The sequence below is a fragment of the Neofelis nebulosa genome, chromosome 4 (genome assembly GCF_028018385.1).
Source record: "Neofelis nebulosa isolate mNeoNeb1 chromosome 4, mNeoNeb1.pri, whole genome shotgun sequence".
NCBI lineage: Eukaryota > Metazoa > Chordata > Mammalia > Carnivora > Felidae > Neofelis > Neofelis nebulosa.
In genome coordinates this window covers 73,040,695-73,060,871 of record NC_080785.1, presented here as the reverse complement: position 1 = coordinate 73,060,871, position 20,177 = coordinate 73,040,695, and the positions used below count along the sequence as shown (strand labels likewise).

Below are 20,177 nucleotides of genomic sequence, written 5' to 3'. Positions count from 1 at the left end.
AATTTTGGGTGCCTGGGAAGATGAAGGAACTAATTATTCAATAGTTGGGAGGCACATTTTAGAACATTAAAGGCATATTCAAAATGTCCTTTTCAAGTAGTATTTATTTGGCAGGTAATTAGGAGAGATTAAACAAAAAAGTGTTAATGGGGTTTCCCAGCCCTAGGTGGTACCTAAATCTGTTAGAAAAGCCCAGGGAGCCTTTCATAAGTGCAGAGAACTAATCAGAATGCTTGCTTGAGTAAAGAGAAAATTCTGTCAACCTGACAATTTCTTGCAGAGGTAGAGAAATTTTAAGGAATGTGTCTCATCACTGAGATAGGCTTCCTATTCAAGATTTTCTTCTCCTGGAGGCAGGTCTCACTTGAGCAGGTATGATAGGTTTGAGAGGGGCAGAAGTCAGGTTGCCAAAATCCATGCTTATCAAAACTACAGACCTTAGGATAAAATTATTTATTACATTACTTTAGCAGCTGAAAATCATAACACACCAGCACGTCATGTATCCAGACTTAACATGAAACCAGAATAAAGTTATCTCAGAAACTTTAATATTTTGATATGTAATGTTTAAGGAAAAAAATATGTCATTATTTAATTTAGATTACATTCCAATATTTTTGTTTCTCTAAAAGATACTTACATTTTGTTATTTATATGAAATACTTTTAAACAGTTTTAAAACACTTTCTGAGCTGATAGCTCTATATACAACATGATATTTTGAGAGGATGACCCAAGAAGTGTCATCCTTCAGCAAAATGTGCAAGAAAATCATATAGGAGATTTGGGAGGCTGAAATAGAATATTCAAACTACAGAATAAAAATAAATAACAATGAAATGATAGAATAAAAGCTGGTAGTTAAAGACTTAGGTAATAGACTGTGGTCTTCAGTTCATTGTTCAGTGTGTTTTTCTAAATTTTATGAGCTGAACTAACTTTTCCTTTCCTTTATGGCTCATTTATAGCATTTCCAGCTTGCCTTTATGTGCTATTTGTATCCATTAATGGTGTTTCAACTTAGTGCGCTGTGATAAGAATAGCTAACATCCTTCCAGCTCAGATTCTGTTTTGCTCCTCCCCATCAATTTGTCAGCCCCTACAGATGAGAACGATCAGAGTCATCTCTGCAGCATATAGAGCATTCAGCCAGTGCTTTTGTAGGTGCCCAGTATACTGAACTGACAAACCTTGATTTTTAAAATCTTGAATATTGGAGCAACACTTTCTCCTCCTCTTTTGTCTGAATCAACAGTGGAGGAACACACACACAGCACCTTCTCTGTACCCTTGAATTTGTTCCTCTGTGTAAAAGTGTGGCTCTCTAAATGATTTTCCCTGGGCCAGCTTTCATGTGGTAATTGCTCTGTTATTTATGTGAAATATTTTAAAATATTTGTTCTCTGTGCTGATGAGCTGGGTAAGGCAGGCCCACTGTTCCTCTTGCTTGTATAGTTCTCCTCCATCTTGTTCCTTGGTTGGTTTCTTTGCCAGTCCCTCTGTGTCTCCTCTCCATGAGTATGCAGGACCCACAGTCTAGATTTTAGGATGATAATGTAAACGGTGCTCTTTCTTTTGCGTTTCCTCATGAGGTTAGGTTTCTTTTCTTTGTTTCTTTTTTTTTTTTTTTTTCATGTGTATATATTTTTGAGAGAGAGAGAGAGAGAGAGAGAAAGACAGAGTGTGAGGAGGGGAGGGCATAAAGATTGGGAGACACAGAATCTGAAGCAGGCTTCAGGCTTTGAGCTGTCAGCACAGAGCTCCATACAGGGCTCGAACCCATGAACTCTGAGATCATGACCTGAGCTGAAGTCGGTTGCTTAACCAGCTGAGCCACTCAGGCGCCCCTAAGTTTCTTTACCTAGCACTCTGTACTTCTCCCTTCCTGCATTCGTCATAACTATAATTATTTTAAAATGATAGCAGTAGCTAAGATTTCTTGCTCCCTTATTATAGGCCACGTAAACACTTTACACACATTTTCTCATGAATTCTTTTTTTTTTTTTTTTTTAACATTTATTTATTTTTGAGACAGAGAGAGACAGAGCATGAACGGGGGAGGGACAGGGAGAGAGGGAGACACAGAATCGGAAGCAGGCTCCAGGCTCTGAGCCATCAGCCCAGAGCCTGACGCAGGGCTCGAACTCACAGACTGCGAGATCGTGACCTGAGCTGAAGTCGGACGCTTAACCGACTGAGCCACCCAGGCGCCCCTCTCATGAATTCTTTACAATACCCCTTTTATATACCAAATAATTAAAGCCCAGAGGTAAATAACTTGCCTAATGTCACATAGCTGCTAACTAGTAGAGCCCAGATTGTCTGTTCCCAGAGCCAGTAAGTTCTTTTCATGCTTCACAACTGGTAAAGGAAATCAGGAATGTTGATTCCTACACCTGGACGAAGTTCACAGAGGTGATAATATAGACTGGAAACAGGAATAAGAACTTCTTGCAGGTGATCATTTGGGAAGAGATGCTTTTCTTAGTCATCTTGAGGCAGGAGGGAAGGGAGGCTAGGGAGACAAGTTGACCAAAGTATAGCCATTTTGATTCTAGACTGACCCTTAACCTAAAAGTCAGCAGCAGGTCATAAAAAGAGTCACAAGATCAGACTCATGGAAAACCATAAGCCTCACTCTTTCCAGCAATAAAAAGCTACACAGGCTGGACTTTCTTAAAATTGCTTCCTGTGGGTAATTCCATAACCCTAAAACAATGGAAAAACTGCCCAATGTGAATGATAAACCCTAAGTTAAAGAGTAAACCCCTCCCTATATGGTTAGCTAATTTAAATAAAACTTATAAAAGAGGGGGGCGGGGTCCTCTTTCTCACCTGGGAGGAGAGACTACTACTTTGTGAAGTAGTTCCTTGCTTACTTTTATATTTAATAAATCCTTGTCCCTTCCTCTAAGTGGCTTGCTCTTGAATTCTCTCACAAAGCCAGGAACCCTCCTCACATGGGGCCTGAGGTCCTCCCTCCTGCGGCATGGGCCAGTCCTGTATCCATCTGGGCTGTGTATTAAGTAACCTTCCTCCATGTTTCCAAAGCATGCTGTTGTGCACTCCACTCTCATGTCCTCTGTAGGGAGTTCTAGAAGGGAAGGAAGAGAAGGTGGAGTGCATCTGAACCACATCTCCATTCACTGACCGACCACATTTTTTAAACGAGGCCGGCTAACTTCAGAGCCTTGCTTTTACCCTTTTATTAAGGTAGTATTCTCACTGTAAGGCAGTAAATAGTAAAGAAGAGATTGTGAGGAAACAGCAGTCTCCCACCCCAGGCCTCCCTACCACCAGCCTGGAGGCAATTTCTTGGTCTGTTTTTGTTTGTCTTCTAGTTGTAATTTCCCAGGAAAGAGTAATGAGAGGTAAATGTTTTGAATTCTTGTCATTTTGAATGTCTTTATTCTGCCCTTTCACGGAATGACAATTCAGCTGTGCATAATAGAATTACAGATTAGGAATTATTTTTCCTCGGAAAGTTGAAACCTGTAGTGTTCTGTTCATTTTACTGTAGTTGAATTTCTTTTCTCTCTCTTCTTTCTCTCTCTCTCTCTCTGAAAGCTTTTAGTATTTCTTTTTCCTTGATGTTTCAGAACTCTCTGGTGATGTGTTTATGTGTGAGTTATTTTTCATTAAGTGTGTTGGGTAGTTCGTGACCCTTTCAATCTGAAAGCTCTTATGCTCCTCAGCTGTGACTAATGCTACTATTTATTTGATGATTTCCACTTCCCCATTTTCTCTACCCTCTCTTTCTTTGATTTCTCATTGCTTAAGTGTTGGTCTTTTAGATTGGCCCCTTTATGTCTCCTATATTTTCTCGATCTTCTAGAAGACTTCCATTTTTCCATTTTTTTCTTTAATTTTTAATTTTAAAATCACTTTTAAATTCTTTAAGAGCCCTTGTGTATCCTCTTTCCCCCCACCCCCCATATTCTTCTGTTATAAGATTTATATAATTATTACATTTCTTTAGCTTGACTTACTGTTTTCTCTGGGATCAGCATTTCTTTTTACTTTTACTCTCTGGGACTGGTGATTTTTGATGACCTCTTCAAATCCAAAATAGAAGGCCTGCATAGCTGCTGTGGGTGTCCCTTGCTGAGTAATGAGAGCTATGATCTTCCTGCCCCTTTCTCCTCAGTAGGGATCCTGACTGGGAACTTCCTATAGAACCGGGCAAGGCTGGGTGGATTTACTAGCAATTTTTACTTTATGGGGACAGATCCCCCAATTTTTAGAATTAGGTAGATTTTAATCTGTGGTGCCAACATGCACACTAGAAGCCTTTGCCTCTAATTTATTATTTTTTTTAATTTTGCTCAGTTTTTTTGTTTGGTTTGTTCATGTCATTTATTTACTTCTTTTAGAGAGAAATCCTAAGAGTTTTTGTTTTCTTTTGTTTTTGTCCGTGGGAATATTCTGGTAGCCTGTACTCTATTGTTGATGAGGGATAGTGATAGAGGAAGACCTGCTGAATGGTAATTTAAGGGTAATGGACCCTTAATGAATCCATCATTTTTCAGCTCTATTTCTGGCTCCTGCCCTCTTGCACTGCCCACCAAGTCTAAGCAGTCACCATCCTACAGAATAGCTTTTATCTCCTTCATGGTCGTCTTGTGGTTTATGGATTTCTTTGTATTATTCCGTCAAACTCTCCTGTCTCTTATGTGTCATCCAGACAGGGGTTGGGACACTATAACATGCAGGTCAAGTGAGTTAGGCTACCTGTTTTTGTAAATAAAGTTTTATTGGAATACACCCATGCTCATTTGTTTACATATTGTCTATGGCTGTTTTTGTGCTACAAAGGCAGAGTTGAGTAGTTGAAACAGAGACCAGCAGAGCTGAGTAGTTGCAACATAGACTGTATGGCATGCAAAGCCTAAAACTATGTACTCTTTGGTCCTTTATCAGAAAGGTTTACCAATTTAGAAATTGGCTTGGTGTAGAAATTTTTCGAGATTTCTCATTTTCTGGTGATCATACCTACTCGCCTTTCCCTCCTCATCCCTTTCTCTTCATAGATACAGGCTTAAACTACTGTAAAATTCTTTTAATTCAGTAATTCTGAGAAGGTACATAGGCCTCCTCCAGCCTCCAAAAGCTTACTGTGCCCTCATGAACTGGAACAGAGCTCTTATTCTTATTCTTATTCTTATTCTTATTCTTATTCTTATTCTTATTCTTATTCTTATTCTTATGTTTTAATATGCTGGCAGCCTGCTTATATGGCCGCCTCCCTCATCTGACCATTTAAGGTATGAGAGCAGGGACTCTAACACCTTGTGTCTTAACACAAAGCCAAGGACATAATAAGGCTTCAGAAATTGTTTGTTGAATGAATTGAATGAATGAATATAAATATATTTAAACATTTTTTTGAGAGTGGTGGGTTTTTATCTAGTTTTCTTTTGAATGCAACATTTAAAATAGCTTTACCTATTAATAATTCATTTATATATTCTTCCTTAAGATTAATTATATAAACAATGGTTAATCTTACTAGTAATGGAGAGGAGCTTTGTGTTCTGGTTATATATTAACCCAGATATTTGCATTCTACCTCATTTTACTTATCATCTCTTATTATCTCTCTCTCTAATTGATATCTCAAAACAGATATTAATTAAAACATGATATTTTTAAATTTTTTTCATTGTCACATTTTTTGTGTAAATAGTTGCAGTTTAAAACCTACTAATATGCCCCGATTCGAGAGACCCCCCGAAAACAACACCAGAGTCCAGAGTCAAAGCCAAGCGGCAAGGGTCGTTTATTGCAGGTTCGAACCCGGTCCTCCGCGCACTCGTTGCTGGTGACGCAAGAGGCCCCGAGCAAGGATCTTACAGCTTCTTTTATAGACAGGCACAACAAGTTAGGGATTTTTTTGAGGTTACAGAGCTGTTATTGGTTGACATTTAAATTTGAACGCTCAGCAGAACTTGATTGGTTCCTGCCTTTATTTCAAACCACAACCGGGCACGCCCTGGCTGGTTTCAGGATGGCGGGGGTGGGGAGAGGGGGGGTCTTTTCTTTGCAGTTGTGAGTACACCTGGTAATTTTTCTCTTAGTGTCTCACTACGTGTTTGTAATTGATGAAATACCTGCATAGTGATCCAGAAAGTTCTAGGAGCATAATTTTCAAATATTTTTCCATTGTGATTTTTTAAAAAAAGTCTGTGTGAAATAATTACAAATCATGATTCTAAAACAAAAGACAAATAAGAGTAAGAATAGAATCTGAGTTGAATGGTTTTTACTTTTTGGTGTGTGTGTGTGTGTGTGTGTGTGTGTGTGTGTGTGTGTGTGTGTGTTTCTTTTCCTGACCATCTGAGTATTGTTTAGAATCATTTCGCATGTAAATTAAAGCAGCTGTACTGAGTTCTTAAATAATAAAGAAATGGTTTCCATAGTAGATATTTCCATTAGAGTAAATTTTTTTCTACTGCAGTTAATGTGTTTTCTCTTGAGTCATGGTGTCTTCAATAGTACCAATTTAATATTTATAGCAGTTACATTAAGTAGAGTGAGCACCTGAGTTATTTGCTCATTTGGAAATTAAGCAAATGGCCTGTTTTAACATCTTCTGCAGAAGAGCATTTTTTTATAGATGTGCTTCTTTCCCTATTATTCCCCATAAAAAAGAAACACAATTAGGGACTTATTATTTATTACTTGATTCAGCCCATCTCCCATGCACCCTTCAAATACATTAACAAGTTTATAAATGTAGAGATTTGAGGTTTTATTTTTTTCATTTTACTTTTTTTTTGAGATTTTGGTTTTTAAATATTTTTTTCTGTAACTGTATCATATGTTTAGAGAGAAGAGAACATAATATTGGCATCTCCCAAAGGAAGGAATGAATAGGACATTTTTTTGGCACTTTGAGAGTGTTGAGCTCTTGAGTGATGTAGTGATAAAGAAATGTTCTTGGCCTCTGACACAAGATTTCACAGGGCTAGGGTTCAAGGGAATAGGATGTGCCTTCTATGTGTCCTTTTTCTTCTTGCTTTTTCACTTTTGCTCTGTGTATATAAGCTTGTGAAAAAGGAAAAGCTTTTTTTTGTCTTTGGTATTATTATGCCTAAACATTTTTGAAGAAATTATTTTATTTAATTTATTATTAAAAAAAATGTTTTTTGAATTTATTTTATTTTATTGGAAGAAATTATTTCAAATGGAATCCAAGAATGTGGAACTATAGTGTGTGCAGTGTTATTTATAAAAGAGTATAGATTATAGATGTTCCATGAATATTTGACAAACAGTAAAATATATTAGTATAAAAATATTTTGTAGGTATTATTTATGTCAGTGCTCTCCAGTAGTACTTTCCAAGATGCTGTAACTGTTCTGTATCTGTGCTGTCCAATACAATAACCACTAGCCACAAATGACTATTGAGTACTTGAAAATGGCTAATGGGACTAGGAATGTAATATTTCATTAAAAAATACATTTGATATAGTGTCTCTATAATGATAGACTTAACAGATTTTAATTTTTTTCTAATTTTGATTTTTTTCAGGTAAATATATGCAGATGATGAACATTCTTAAGCCAATTGCCTTTGATGTTATCCATTTCATGTCTCAGCTGTTTGATTATTACTTGTATGCAATATATACCTTTTTTGGTCGAAATGATTCAGTAAGTCACCTTTGGTGGGAAAGTCTGTTTCTTTAAAAATTTATTTATTTTTAAAATGTAAAATTTTTCATTCTCTTTGTATGAAATATACAAATAATATTATTTTGAAAATTATCCATCGAAAATCTAACAGAATTTTTGATGTCACCTTTTTGTCTGCTTAATTACCTTATGTATATATTAATCTTAAGCTCTGATATGATACACATATTTTATGTTATTCAAATTTTGGCAGAAAAAGTGCAGCATCTGTTTTTAACCTTGATGCATTTTGGCAATGAAAAATGTGCGGGTTGCCTTGTTTAAATATGGCTCAGTGTGTAATTACTACATAGTAAATGAGACATTTTTAGTATTGGCTTACAAATCTTAGCAGGCACTCCTACAGTCAGAAGATAATGGCAAACATTTATTAAAATAATTGAAAACCTTTGAACTGAACCTTCTGTCTGCCACAGAATCATTTCCTGTACCTCCTTCTAGTGTTTCCACAAGCTCTTATTGCATTTGTCTTTTTCTACTCCTAAAGAGAACAGCATGGTATTAGACAGGTACCTTATATGATATTTGGTAGTTATTATGTGGTTCACCTAGATAGTCAATAGATTTCTGTGTAAAAGTATACTGCTGGGCCCTATGAATATATCATAATACTAACTTTTCATATATTTTGTATCTTTTTAAAAACATGTGAATTTATCTTTTAATATGGGATCTGAATTTCTTATGTTCTTAATTGTCTAATATATTTTTTAGAAAGAATACCAATAATCACAGACAGATTATTGCTACAGAATTTGTTGCTATTAAATATTAATTCTTTGAATTTGGAAACTCAATACATAAATATTAAAGAAGAAAGACATTCTGGGGTTTTAGCTAATTGTCAGAATCTTTCAGTCTTCTAGATGAGCCTTACTGTGTCTCCTGGGCCAAACCTGCAGACCAGCACTACCCAAGAGAAGTTTTAAAGTAATGGAAATGCTCTAAATTTGCACTCATATGGTAGTCACTAGCCACATGTGACCTTTGAGCACTGAAGTGTAATTAGTATGACTGAGGAACTGAATTTTTAATTGTATTTAATTTTAGCTAATTTATTGCTAAATATAAATAGCCACAGGTAGCTAGTGACTATCGTATTGGGTAGAACAGTTCTGGACCACATTATTGATAAGATGTGTTAATATAGGGTCCTTTGGAAACTTTTGGGAACTAATACTTTTGGACATGACTTTCTAGCTGATTATAATACTGATTAAATACTGGCACAGATTTGTTTACAGTAGGGTTCACTAGGACCTGAGAAAGTTAGCAAAGTATAGTTAGGTATTTATTATAAAATATGCTGCATATGTTATTTAAAATATAGTATGTTTTAAAGAACACATTAACCTTATAACTTGTATTAAAAGCATTTTCAATCCTGTAAGACTCAGTAACAGACATTTCACTGTATTCAGGTAATTAGCTGTCAGTGATAAGCATTTCTGTCTTTAACCTGGGTGTCTACCCATATATCATATTAGAAACATTTTGTATTATATGAACCTATACAAAATGTACATATGAGTGAATATGTCTGAATGAATATAGCATTTACTCTGCCTCTTACTTGTACTTTTTAAGAAAGACTTCTTTTGTTAGAGTATGCTTAGTAATACTAGCTTTATTCGACCATGTGAATATTGAAAACAGCACTTCAAATAGAATATAATTTAGATTCTGCTGTTTTTGATTCTGCAAAAATGAAGGAAACACTGTTTAAAGCAAAACAAAGACAATCTATAAAGGGTTTTACAAATTTGTAAAAAGAAACACTTCATCCTTCTACTCATATTTTATTTAGCTTAATTTTACATACATTTAAAGTTTGTTTTTGTTTTTGTTTTTGTTTTTTACCTTGCAAGATTATATTCTTAATTAGCTACTTTAAATTCCTTTTGGAACAAGACAATCTAAATAAATAGCATAAATAAGCATATGCAAGTATATAAGATTGAAGAGGTAAACTTTTAATTTCCTAAGAAAATAAGCTTTTAAGTCTTTTAGAAATCCTAGAAATTTCAGTATTCAAATATATATATACATACTCCAAGTTGCCCTGTTAGCTATTGAGTCTTATGTGGTAGGAAGGGAGGGGTAATTAGGTAATGGGTAGAATAGGAAGAGCACAGTGGTACATAGTTGCTCCTATTTTTCTCCCAGAGAAGAAAGATACTTGTATGAGTGAATTCAGATGGATGCTGCATATGGAAGAATCTGTTTCCCAGGGTTTCTAGAAAGTCATTGGCTGGGAGGCCATAGTGTATGCAGCAGGGTAAGGGATTCTTCCTCTTTAAACTAACTCCTCCAGAAGCTCTTGCTCTTCATTGAACTGTTTATAGCCTACAACACCATACTGTATTATATATCTAATCCATTTGGTTCTATTATAATAATGTTACTTGTAGTGTTGCTTTATCTTGCCTTGCCCCAGCCTTCCACTGGTCACCTCTTGAGTTATGTTTTCTGTGGTTTTTCCTGTTCATAGCCTCTCATGAAGACCATTCTGTAGCTTACCTTAACAAAGTAGTAAGCACATAGTGGATTCTTAGGACACATGGATTGATGTCCTAATTATTTCTTATCCAAGTTAATCTGTTGAGTGTTGTTACTTGAAAACAGTTTGTGAGCATCATTTAAAGTTACCTTTCATTAATGAAACTTCTTTAATAGAGTGTGATTCAGTTTTTAATTTTTTTACGAACAAATTAACTTCCACTTCTGGATATGTAGGACTACAGTCTAACGGGATGATACTGCCTGTAGAAAACAATTACAAAACCTGAATGTTATACAAAAGACAACTATCTGAAGATACTAGAGAATGAACGAAGCATATAGACTCTGGGTGGGGGAGTTCATGCTAGTGTGTAGATTGGGGAAAGGGGAGGTGTAAAAAAATAAATTCCATCTCCATGGCCTTTGAGCCTGGGATTAAGTACAGTTCACTCAGCACAAAGGTAAAGACAAACATAGGAAAACTTTGTCTTTATGGATTGGGGAACCAGAAAATTGAAGCCAGGAAATTGAGAACAATGAAAATAGGGGGGAAGTTCAGAAGAAAAAGGGCCAGGGAGGGGATTCCCAAGCTTTTTTACCTCCATCTTTGATTAACCCATAACCATGTTCATATGAAATAGATTAACTACAGCCAAAGAAAAAAGATCTGAACAGAGAGTGAAGCTGTTGCATGAGAGACAGTTTGTAGTACAAGCTCAGCCAAGAAAATGACATAATGCAAACAAAGGAAACAGTACCCAGTGGAAAAAAATAACAGAATCCAAAATCTCCAGAATTAAATTGATGATGCAGTCTAACTTCACCCAACATACATAGAAGTAAAAAAAGCAGAGTACATCCTTAAGTAAAATGAAAGTCAATTTAGTTTGACCCCTTAAGATGTTGGAACTAAGGGATAATATTTTAAGTGGACTATTAGAACTATCTTGAATAAAGTAGAAAGAAGTTTTAAATGTATGAACATATCAGTAGAGAAGTAGGAAGTTCTAGTAGAAACAGTAATAAAAAGCCAAAGGGAAATCCTAGAACTGAAAAATGTAATTTCAGCAATTAAAAAAAATTACTGAATGTACTTTACAGCTAAACGGACATGATAGAGGAAAGAATATGTAAAACTTGAAGATAAATTGGAAGATTGGAAAACAAAATGATCAAAGCCTTAGGGACATGTTAAGTCAAATGATCAAACATACATGTAATTGGAATACCAGATGGAGACAAGAGAGATAGAATGAGGTACAAAAAATATTTGAGGAAACTTTGACCAAAAATTTGCAGATACAAGTTACTAAATGAACAGCAAGCAGAATAAGAACAAAGGAACATACAGCAGGGTACCTCATGGTGAAACAGTCTCTTGAAAATGACAATAGACTTATTACATAAAGGGACCAATGATCTGATTCAGCTGACTTCTCATGAGAAATTGTGGAGGCTGTAGGAGAGAGTAATACATCTTTAAGGTACTGAAAGAGAGGAAAAGAATGTCCATTCAGAATTTTATATCTAGCAAAAACACCATATCAAAAATGAATGTGAAATTAAGTTGTTTTTAGATAAAAAGAAAAAAAAAACCTAAGAATTTGTCACCAACAGACATGTAATACCGAAATGCTGAATGAATTTTTTTCAGGCTAAAGGAAAATGATACCAGAAAACTTAGATCCTGAGGAAAGAATAAAGAGCATTGGTTATGGAAACTACTTGGGGAAATGCAAAAGATTATTTTTTTCTTTTTCCTTTTAATTTCTTTATAAACCATATTGCTGTTTAAAAGTGAAATCATAACATTATTTTCTAGAGTTCATAATATATGTAAATATATTACATGTAACAACTACAACAAGATACGTGGGGGGATATGGATCTATAAGATGGCAAGATTTCTGTATATTATGTTAAACAGTAAATGGATTGTGTATTATCAGAATGTATATTATAATTCACAGGACAATGAAAAATAATATTGCAGATTAACTCTTTACCAAAAGGAAAATTAAATTAGAATTCCTTTTTTTAAAAAACTGTTTTTTAATGTTTATTTATTTTTGAGAGAGAGAAACAGAGCACGAGTGGGGGAGGAGCAGAGAGAGAGGGAGACAGAGAATCTAAAGCAGGTTCCAGGCTCCAAAGTGTCAGCACAGAGATCGATGTGGGGCTCAAACTCACAAACTGTGAGATCATGATCTGAGCTGAAGTTGGACGCTTAACTGACTGAGCCACCAGGCACCCCTTCTTTTTTCTTTTTTAAGTTTTTATTTATTTTGAGAAAGAGAGAGCAAGCGCAGGGGAAGGGCAGAGACAGAGAGGGAGAGAGAATCCCAAGGAGGCTCTGTACTATTAGCTCAGAGTCTGCATGGGACTTGAACTCATAAACCGTGAGACTGTGACCTGAGCCGAAACCAAGAGTCAGACACTTAACCAACTAAGCCACCCAGGCACCCCTTAAACTAGAATTCTAAAATATAAAATTCATATAATCAGAAGAGACAGGAAAGGAGGAACCAATGAACAAAAAAAGATATAATATATAATGAATGGTAGATTTAGACCCGATCAATAATCACATTAAATGTTAATGGACTAAACACTCAAAAGGTAGAGATTGTCAGAATGGATTAAAACAAAACAAAAGAAACACTTTAAATGTAAAATATACACAAAGTGAGGATATATATATGCATGTGTGTGTGTATAATGTGTGTGTGTGTGTGTGTGTGTGTGTGTGTGTGTATCTAGAGAGAGAGAGACCATTACATATATTCTAATCAAGTTAAAAGATTGAAATCATACAGAATATGTTCTCTGATGACAATGTAATTAAATTAGAAACCAATAACCATAAGATAACTGGGAAAAAAATCTAAGCATTTGGAAATTAACACACTTCTAAATAAAGGTTGGCTTAAAGAAAAAATCATGAGAAGTTAGAAAATACTTAAAAGTGAATAATAGTGAAAGCACAACATATCAAGCTGTGCAATACAGCTAAATCAGTACTTAAGGGAAGTATCTAGTTTTAAATGCCTATAATAGAAAAGAAGAAAGACTCAAGTAATGATAAGCTTCCACCTTAAGAAAGTAGAAAAAGAAGCATAAATTATGCACTGTGTGTTTTCTTACAAGGGCACCAAACCTCTCATGAGGGCCCCACTCTCATGACCTCATCTAACCCTAATTACCTCTCCCATCTCCAGATAACATGTCATTAGAGGTTAGAGCTTTACCATATGAATTCTGAGGGGACCACAAACATTCAGACCATAAATGGAATAACTAGAATTTACATACATTGTTTATAGAAATGAAGAATAATACAGCCACTAGAAAACAGTATGGCAGTACCTTATAAAGCTAAAACTATGCTTATTATACGAATCAGAAATTCCACTGGTAGATATTTACCCAAAAGAATAGAAAATATATGTCTTCTCAAGGATATATATGTGAATGTTCATAGTGACATTATTCAAACTGAAACCCAAATGTGCGTCACCTGGTGAATAAGTAAACACACTGTGATATATCCATATTTTGGAGCACTATTAAGCAATAAAAGAGCATGAATTACTAATAGGCTTATAACATGGATGAATTTCAAAAGCATGCTAAAGACAAGAAAGTCAAACACAAAAGACTACACATGTATGATTCTATTTATACAAAATTTTTAAAAAGGCAAAACTGTAGTGATAGATCAGAGGGTAAGATTGGAGAGAGGAAATCAAGTGCAAAGGGCATAAGGGCATTTTTCAAGGTGAGGAAAATTCGATCTCTTGATTGTGGTATTAGTATAAGACTATACAACTACCAAAATTCATCAAACTATACTTGCGATGGCTGAATTTGACTATATAAAAATAATGCTCTAGTGAAAAAAGAGGGAAAATGAAATAATAAAGTTTATAAAATGTAGTGAAAGTAAAATGTATTTTGAAATTACCACATAAAATGAGTTCATGTTTTCATGTTTTACTGTACTATGCCATCACACAACTATTTTAGCTTTAGGATTTCTGTCACATGTTGTGTAAGTAATTACTTGTTTTCATCCTATCTCAGATAAGAAAGGATGAGGAACAATATGTTGTGTGTGTGTATGTATGTGTGTGTATGTATACACAAACATATATATAAATGAATTAGTGAGATGATATATTTAATAGTTTACTATTAATACTTTAAAATTTTTGGCCCATACAGAACATTTTAACATCTTTCTAGAGGCCTATATATATCTATGATTACCTCTAAATTAAATTTATATTCATCAATTGAATCATCACCCAAGGACGCAACTACCTGGCTTTTCATGATTTAACAGTCAACGGTCTCTTCTCATTTATGTTCTTGGGGTATTTATATGTGCTTTGACTTTGATGTAGTGAAGTGAATTCTATACTGTGAAATGTTTACTGAGGCTAATAAAAAGTTTTCTTCATTTTTGAATGAGGATTTGGGCTGTCTCTAATTTGTGTTAGAAAAATAAGTTTAAAACAGTCTACATTATTATGCTTATACATAAGTATGATGCAGTACACTATCTTTAAGTATCAGAAATCATAAGTTTTATAACTAAAAATAATAACTTATGGGAAAAAGATACTGGTGAGCTCTCTCCTAATTAATTTATGAGATTGACAGATGCTAGTGTGACCTGTAAATGCAAATGTGTGAAATAGTTCTCTTGTTCCCTTAAGGGCTAAGGTTTGACTTGATGTTTTGAAATTTTTAAATGTAGTTTGGAGACCTTCCGAAGACTAAGTATCTGAATGAAAACTCAATGGATACTTAACTTGAGTTAATATGAAGGTATAACATATGAAAGATTATCTCCGAAGTGATGGTAGCATATGCCTTTCTTTTTCTTTTTCAGCTGGAATCAACAGGACTAGGCCTTAGTAGTAGTAGACTAAGAACAACTCTTAACAGAATACAAGAAAGCCTTATCGATATGGTGAGTAATCATTTGGAATTAATTCTTTGGGGTTACATTAAATAAAAATTAAGCATCCAATCAACTACATATAAATGTGTGTCTCTATATATATTGAGTGCCTGAGTCCTCAGTATTACTCTACATGCTTGTAGGAAGTAAATAGAGGTTTCTTATAGTCTGATTGGAGAGAGAAAACTGATCCTCATGAAAGAGTATAATATTGGCTATATATCCAATACAGGTCCAAAGGGAGGAAAGTTTCATGTGGAAACTTGATTTCAGAGAATGGCTAAAGGAAGAAGTGAGAGTTGTGCTAGTCTTTGAAGAGCGGGCAAGGGGTTAGTGGGAAAAAAGAAAGAATGGCATTCCAATTAAGGTTCAGAAGCTGAGAACGGGCCTTGAGGTGGGAGCAAGCCTGGCCCAAAGTTTGGCCATCTTTGTGATTGGGATACTGATATATACTGAAGAGTTGTGTTGCAGGGAGTATTTAGAGGCACTTGAAATTCAAGGAAGAGGCTTGGGTGTAGTTGGCTATGCAGTATGGGGTCTGGATTCTTGACTGTTGGGTCACTTGATGTAATGCGTATCTTAAGAAAATAGATTAGGCAGCAATACAGGGCTGAGCATTTGTAGTGTTTAAGGTAACCTCGGCATTTAAAATAACAATTTTTTTTTTCTTGTGATGGGTCATTGTAGCCAGAGATTTTTGTTGTTCGCCACATTTCTCTGCATCTACATTAATCTCAGGATCCTTTGATTTTTCTTTATTTCTTCACCTACCCAAACAAGCAGTCATTTTCCTCTTTTCTCATAAGCTCTGTGTTACGTACATACTTCTGCTATTGAAGTTTTTAGTAAAGCAATGTAATCATTCATTCTTTTAGGAAATACTCATTGTAATAATTATTATTTGTTGGGCATGGTTGTAGTGCTAGATATTCATCACTGCACAGTAGAGGTACTTCTGTCTGGGAACTTATATTTTATTGAGGCAGACAGATAAACAAATACGTAATATAGTATCAGATACTGAGAAGTGCTAAGAAGAAAATGAAGCAGAGTGGTGAGAATGGTGATCTTTGAGCAGAGATGTGAATAAAACGAGAGAGGTATGTGCTCATATCTCAGATGAGCACTGTTTACACAGAGGAAATCACCTATATCCATCTCCCTTATAATTTGGAGATCTTCTTGCTCAGCACATATATATTTTCATAACACTTAGCTCTGCAAACTACACTTTTTCAGTAAATGTTCATAGAATAAGTGAATAAACTCCAGTCCATGAGTTTCTTGTCTCCTGGCTTAATCTGGCTTTTGTTCTTGGCTTTGTTATCCATTTAATCCTGATCTTCATTTTCAGAGTCCAGGCTCCTTATTTGACCCAGCCATTTATTTATTTTTTTGTTTTGGTTTTGCAAAATCCATTGGCTTCCAACCCCATTAGAAGGTATCTGTGTTTCAGTTTTGCTTCTCCTGGTTTGACACTTAGTACAACCTTGACCATCAATCAGATCTTGTTTTCCAGATCTTAGTCCACAGCTAAAGTTTTTCTTGTTTCTGGTTGAAAGCCTTGGAATTGATGAACTGAATAGTCATAACCAGAAAGTCCAGAGTGGGGTGCAGTTACCTCTAGAACTCATTGCTCTTAATCCAGTCTGGGCTTCATGACAGTTGTAGTGATGGATTCCTATTATTATTTTCCTAATAAAATAATAATAATAATAATAATAATAATAATAATAATAATACAGTTTTTTTTAAAAAAGCTTGACAGGTCAAAATTTACCACTAGAGTCATTCGTTCTGACGTCTCTGTCCTCTCTGTTAGTTACTAGTTTATGATTGTCAAACTGCAGTTCCAATTTTTACTCTTAAAGAGTGGATTTGATGCTTCAGATTTTGCCATATGGTGTGTAATGAAGTATTATCGAGTAAACAGTGGAACCGAACTAGCTATTCTTTGAGACAAGCTGCCACCCATCTATTGATAACAATGTATCTGTAGCATGTCTGACCAGTTCTGTGTTCATGGGATAAATTTTTTCCAGAACTGGTAGTCAACTTTAGAAATGTATTTTCAAAAACCAGCTACATGCCCCCTCGCTAGTAAATGGTTAGATAGATGTGCCTGCTTTTTTCTTTGGCACTTCATCTTTTAAAGATATCTTTTCTTTAAGTCCTTATCCTTACCATCTCTTAAATCAGATAGCATCCTGGCTCAGAAGACCATGTGAGTAGTCATTGCTTCTTCAGTTTGTAAGTAGTGCTGACTGTTTTTTGACAGGGCCTCTCCAGGGTCCTTACTCCTCCTCCAGTAATACAGAAGTTTTTCCCGAATTTTCTGTTGGTTTCCAATGTTTTACATGTTAAATTATTATTCATACTGATAAGAATTGGTTTATTATTTTAGAAAATATATTTGTCATTTTCTAGACCTTGATCTCAGGTTTTCATATGCTGGTATATTACTTTTTCTTCACTTCATTAATTTGCATCTACATTGGCAGAGAACATTAATTGGTTTCTTGCTATTCAATACATTCTTTGGCTATTAAAATAATTTATAGCCTAATCAATCTGGAACCACTAGATGGAAGTTGTATTTTTTTCCCTGTATTTCCCCTATGTGTTAGTTAAAATTTTAATGAGCACATTTCTGGTAATTTTTCCATTTTCTCCATATATATCTTCTAAGTTTTCCTTCTCTTTAAGCTGTAAAAGGCAACTTGGAATCATTATGGTCTTAAAAATGCCACCTGAAATCATTTATTGTATAAACTCAATGTAAATGTAAGACAACTTGACACATCAAATAGACTTTCAAGAAAAGGAGTCTACAAGGGGAAGACAAGAAAAGGAAGCTGGTATAGATCACACTGGTACCAGAACTGTGAATTTTTAGTTATCTGGTGATGTTAAATTGTTTGCTTTAAGATATTTGGCTATCAAACCTCTGTGCTTTGATACCTGTGCTTTGATAATAAAAATGTATTTTAAATCGGTCCAGAAAATTCCATAAAAACGACTCCTCTTTGCAGTCATAATTATTAGTGGCAGGAAAGGTTAAACATTGTGACTTTCACTGTGAAACTAAAGATTTTGATTAAGGCTTTATTCCTCAAAGTCTTCAAAGGGTTTTATATCTTTTCCGTATTGTAGTGGTGTAATCTGAAACACTGATCCAGTTTTGGAGCTTTTCCATTGACAGTTGCAATAAGCACATACCATTTATTTATATCAACTTGACATTGTTGTTATTCTCTTGCTCTCTTCATGGGTATTTTCCTGAATATAAACACAGAACGTTAGCCTTTAAGCAGATAATTACCATAATTTTTATGCCTAAAATACCAGTGTTGACTAGGAACAAAGAATGGCATCCTAATGCAAACTCTTTGAAGTGGGGGCAGCAATGCCAGTGATCTCTGCGGGAATGTTTTTGTGAAAGAGCTCTGTGAGTACAGAGGGAGTTCAACACATTTGAATTGGAGGTAGGTAAAGAATAGGTCGAGGAGGTAGTAGGTGAGTGCTTGTGGCCTTTCCCATCATACCCAGAGATCAACTGCATTTCTCTCAGGCTACAGATATAACCTCTCTTTGCCTTCCAGCACCACCTCCCTTTTCTATCCTAAATTAACTAGTTAATATCTACATTCACAGAAACCTTTAGTTTTTAAATATATGTTATATATATGGTGATAACTTATAAAAGAATGAAATTCAGAAGTAACTCTGCTGTTACAAATGTGTGGTATTTATGGTTTTCCTGGAGCTCTTTTGAGTTTGAGATTTTACAATATTGGCAGAAAGTTCATGTCTGTTTTTGTCAGTTTATTGCAAAATATTTTGAAAGAGGGTGTGTTTGATGCTTCGAATATACTTATGGAGTCTAATACTCCCAAGTTTCTACTCATATAAACATAGAAGGAAGCTTACCTGTGCTCATTCAGTCTTACAGCTTTTATACATTCCGAGTAACTGTCAGCTCCTGACTGAACCTCTTTCCATAGGGAACTCATCACCCTTCTTGCTGTAGACTTCTGCTTGATAGAAAGTGCTTTGTTGTGATGCAGCCATTTCTCCCTCTCTGGAACTATTCTGTTACCTATTTCTACCCCATTGGGGCCACTTCGGCTAGCTTAGTTAGCTATCTTGCCTAAGTGAGTGATCTCTTCGCCCAATTTCTTTATTAGTTTTTCTTGTTTCAATGTTTCAGTTCTCCTCACCATCTCTTGACTTGTTCTGAGATGGATATTCACAACTCTGACCTAAGAAGAAAATACAGAATATTATAGGAGGTATTGGAAGTAGATGGAAGGCAAGGAGCTACGTGAGGACAGTGTAAGACTCAAGGGATACACGATAGTTGGATAGGTATCTTTATTATTAAGTCAGTCAGCAAACACATAATGAGTGCTGGGATACTTTGTGGAAGACCAATGGATGGGCTTTCTGGTAGAAGAGGCACATAAGGAATAAATGAATATCCAGTTTAATGTCAGATTGTGTCAGGAATTACAAAGAACTAGGAAAGGGTAGAAAGAGGAGAAAAAGGGTATTAGTTTGTTTAGGGGGTCACACAAGGCCTTTCTGGGAAGGTAACATTGAAGTAGATCCCCAAAGGAAGAAATAGAGGAGTGAGCCACCTGAATGAGAATTCATTTATTTAAGAAACATTTATTTAGTGCCTGTTTATTGAACACTTTATATATGATGCCAGATCCTGTCTGGGAATTGAGGATACAATTTTGGTGGGGAGACCGCAATCAGACAAAACTCCCTACTCATGTGCAACTTCTTTTCTAATAGAGAGGGAATATTTTGGGGAGAAATGTTTCAGGTGGAGGGAACAAGGAATGCAAAGACCCTGAGGTTGGGACCATGCTTGGCCTATTCCAGGGACAGCACAGAGGTGAGTATAATTAGAATGAAGCATAGAAGAGGGTTGGTGATAGATAAAACCAAAGAGGTAGCCGGAGCCTAAATCTTATAAGGCTGATTTTACTC

The 20,177-nt window shown here is 35.3% G+C and overlaps 1 protein-coding gene across 3 annotated transcripts in view; it reads left to right on the top strand.

Annotated features, from left to right (window-relative positions):
• Positions 1-20,177, top strand: part of VPS50 (VPS50 subunit of EARP/GARPII complex) — a 133,372-nt gene that overhangs the window by 98,616 nt on the left and 14,579 nt on the right. For all 3 annotated transcript variants that reach the window (XM_058725087.1, XM_058725086.1, XM_058725085.1), the window contains 2 exons: positions 7,542-7,663; positions 15,105-15,185. In XM_058725087.1, coding sequence (XP_058581070.1) covers positions 7,542-7,663; positions 15,105-15,185 — 203 coding nt within the window. The remainder of the gene's footprint in view (positions 1-7,541; positions 7,664-15,104; positions 15,186-20,177) is intronic.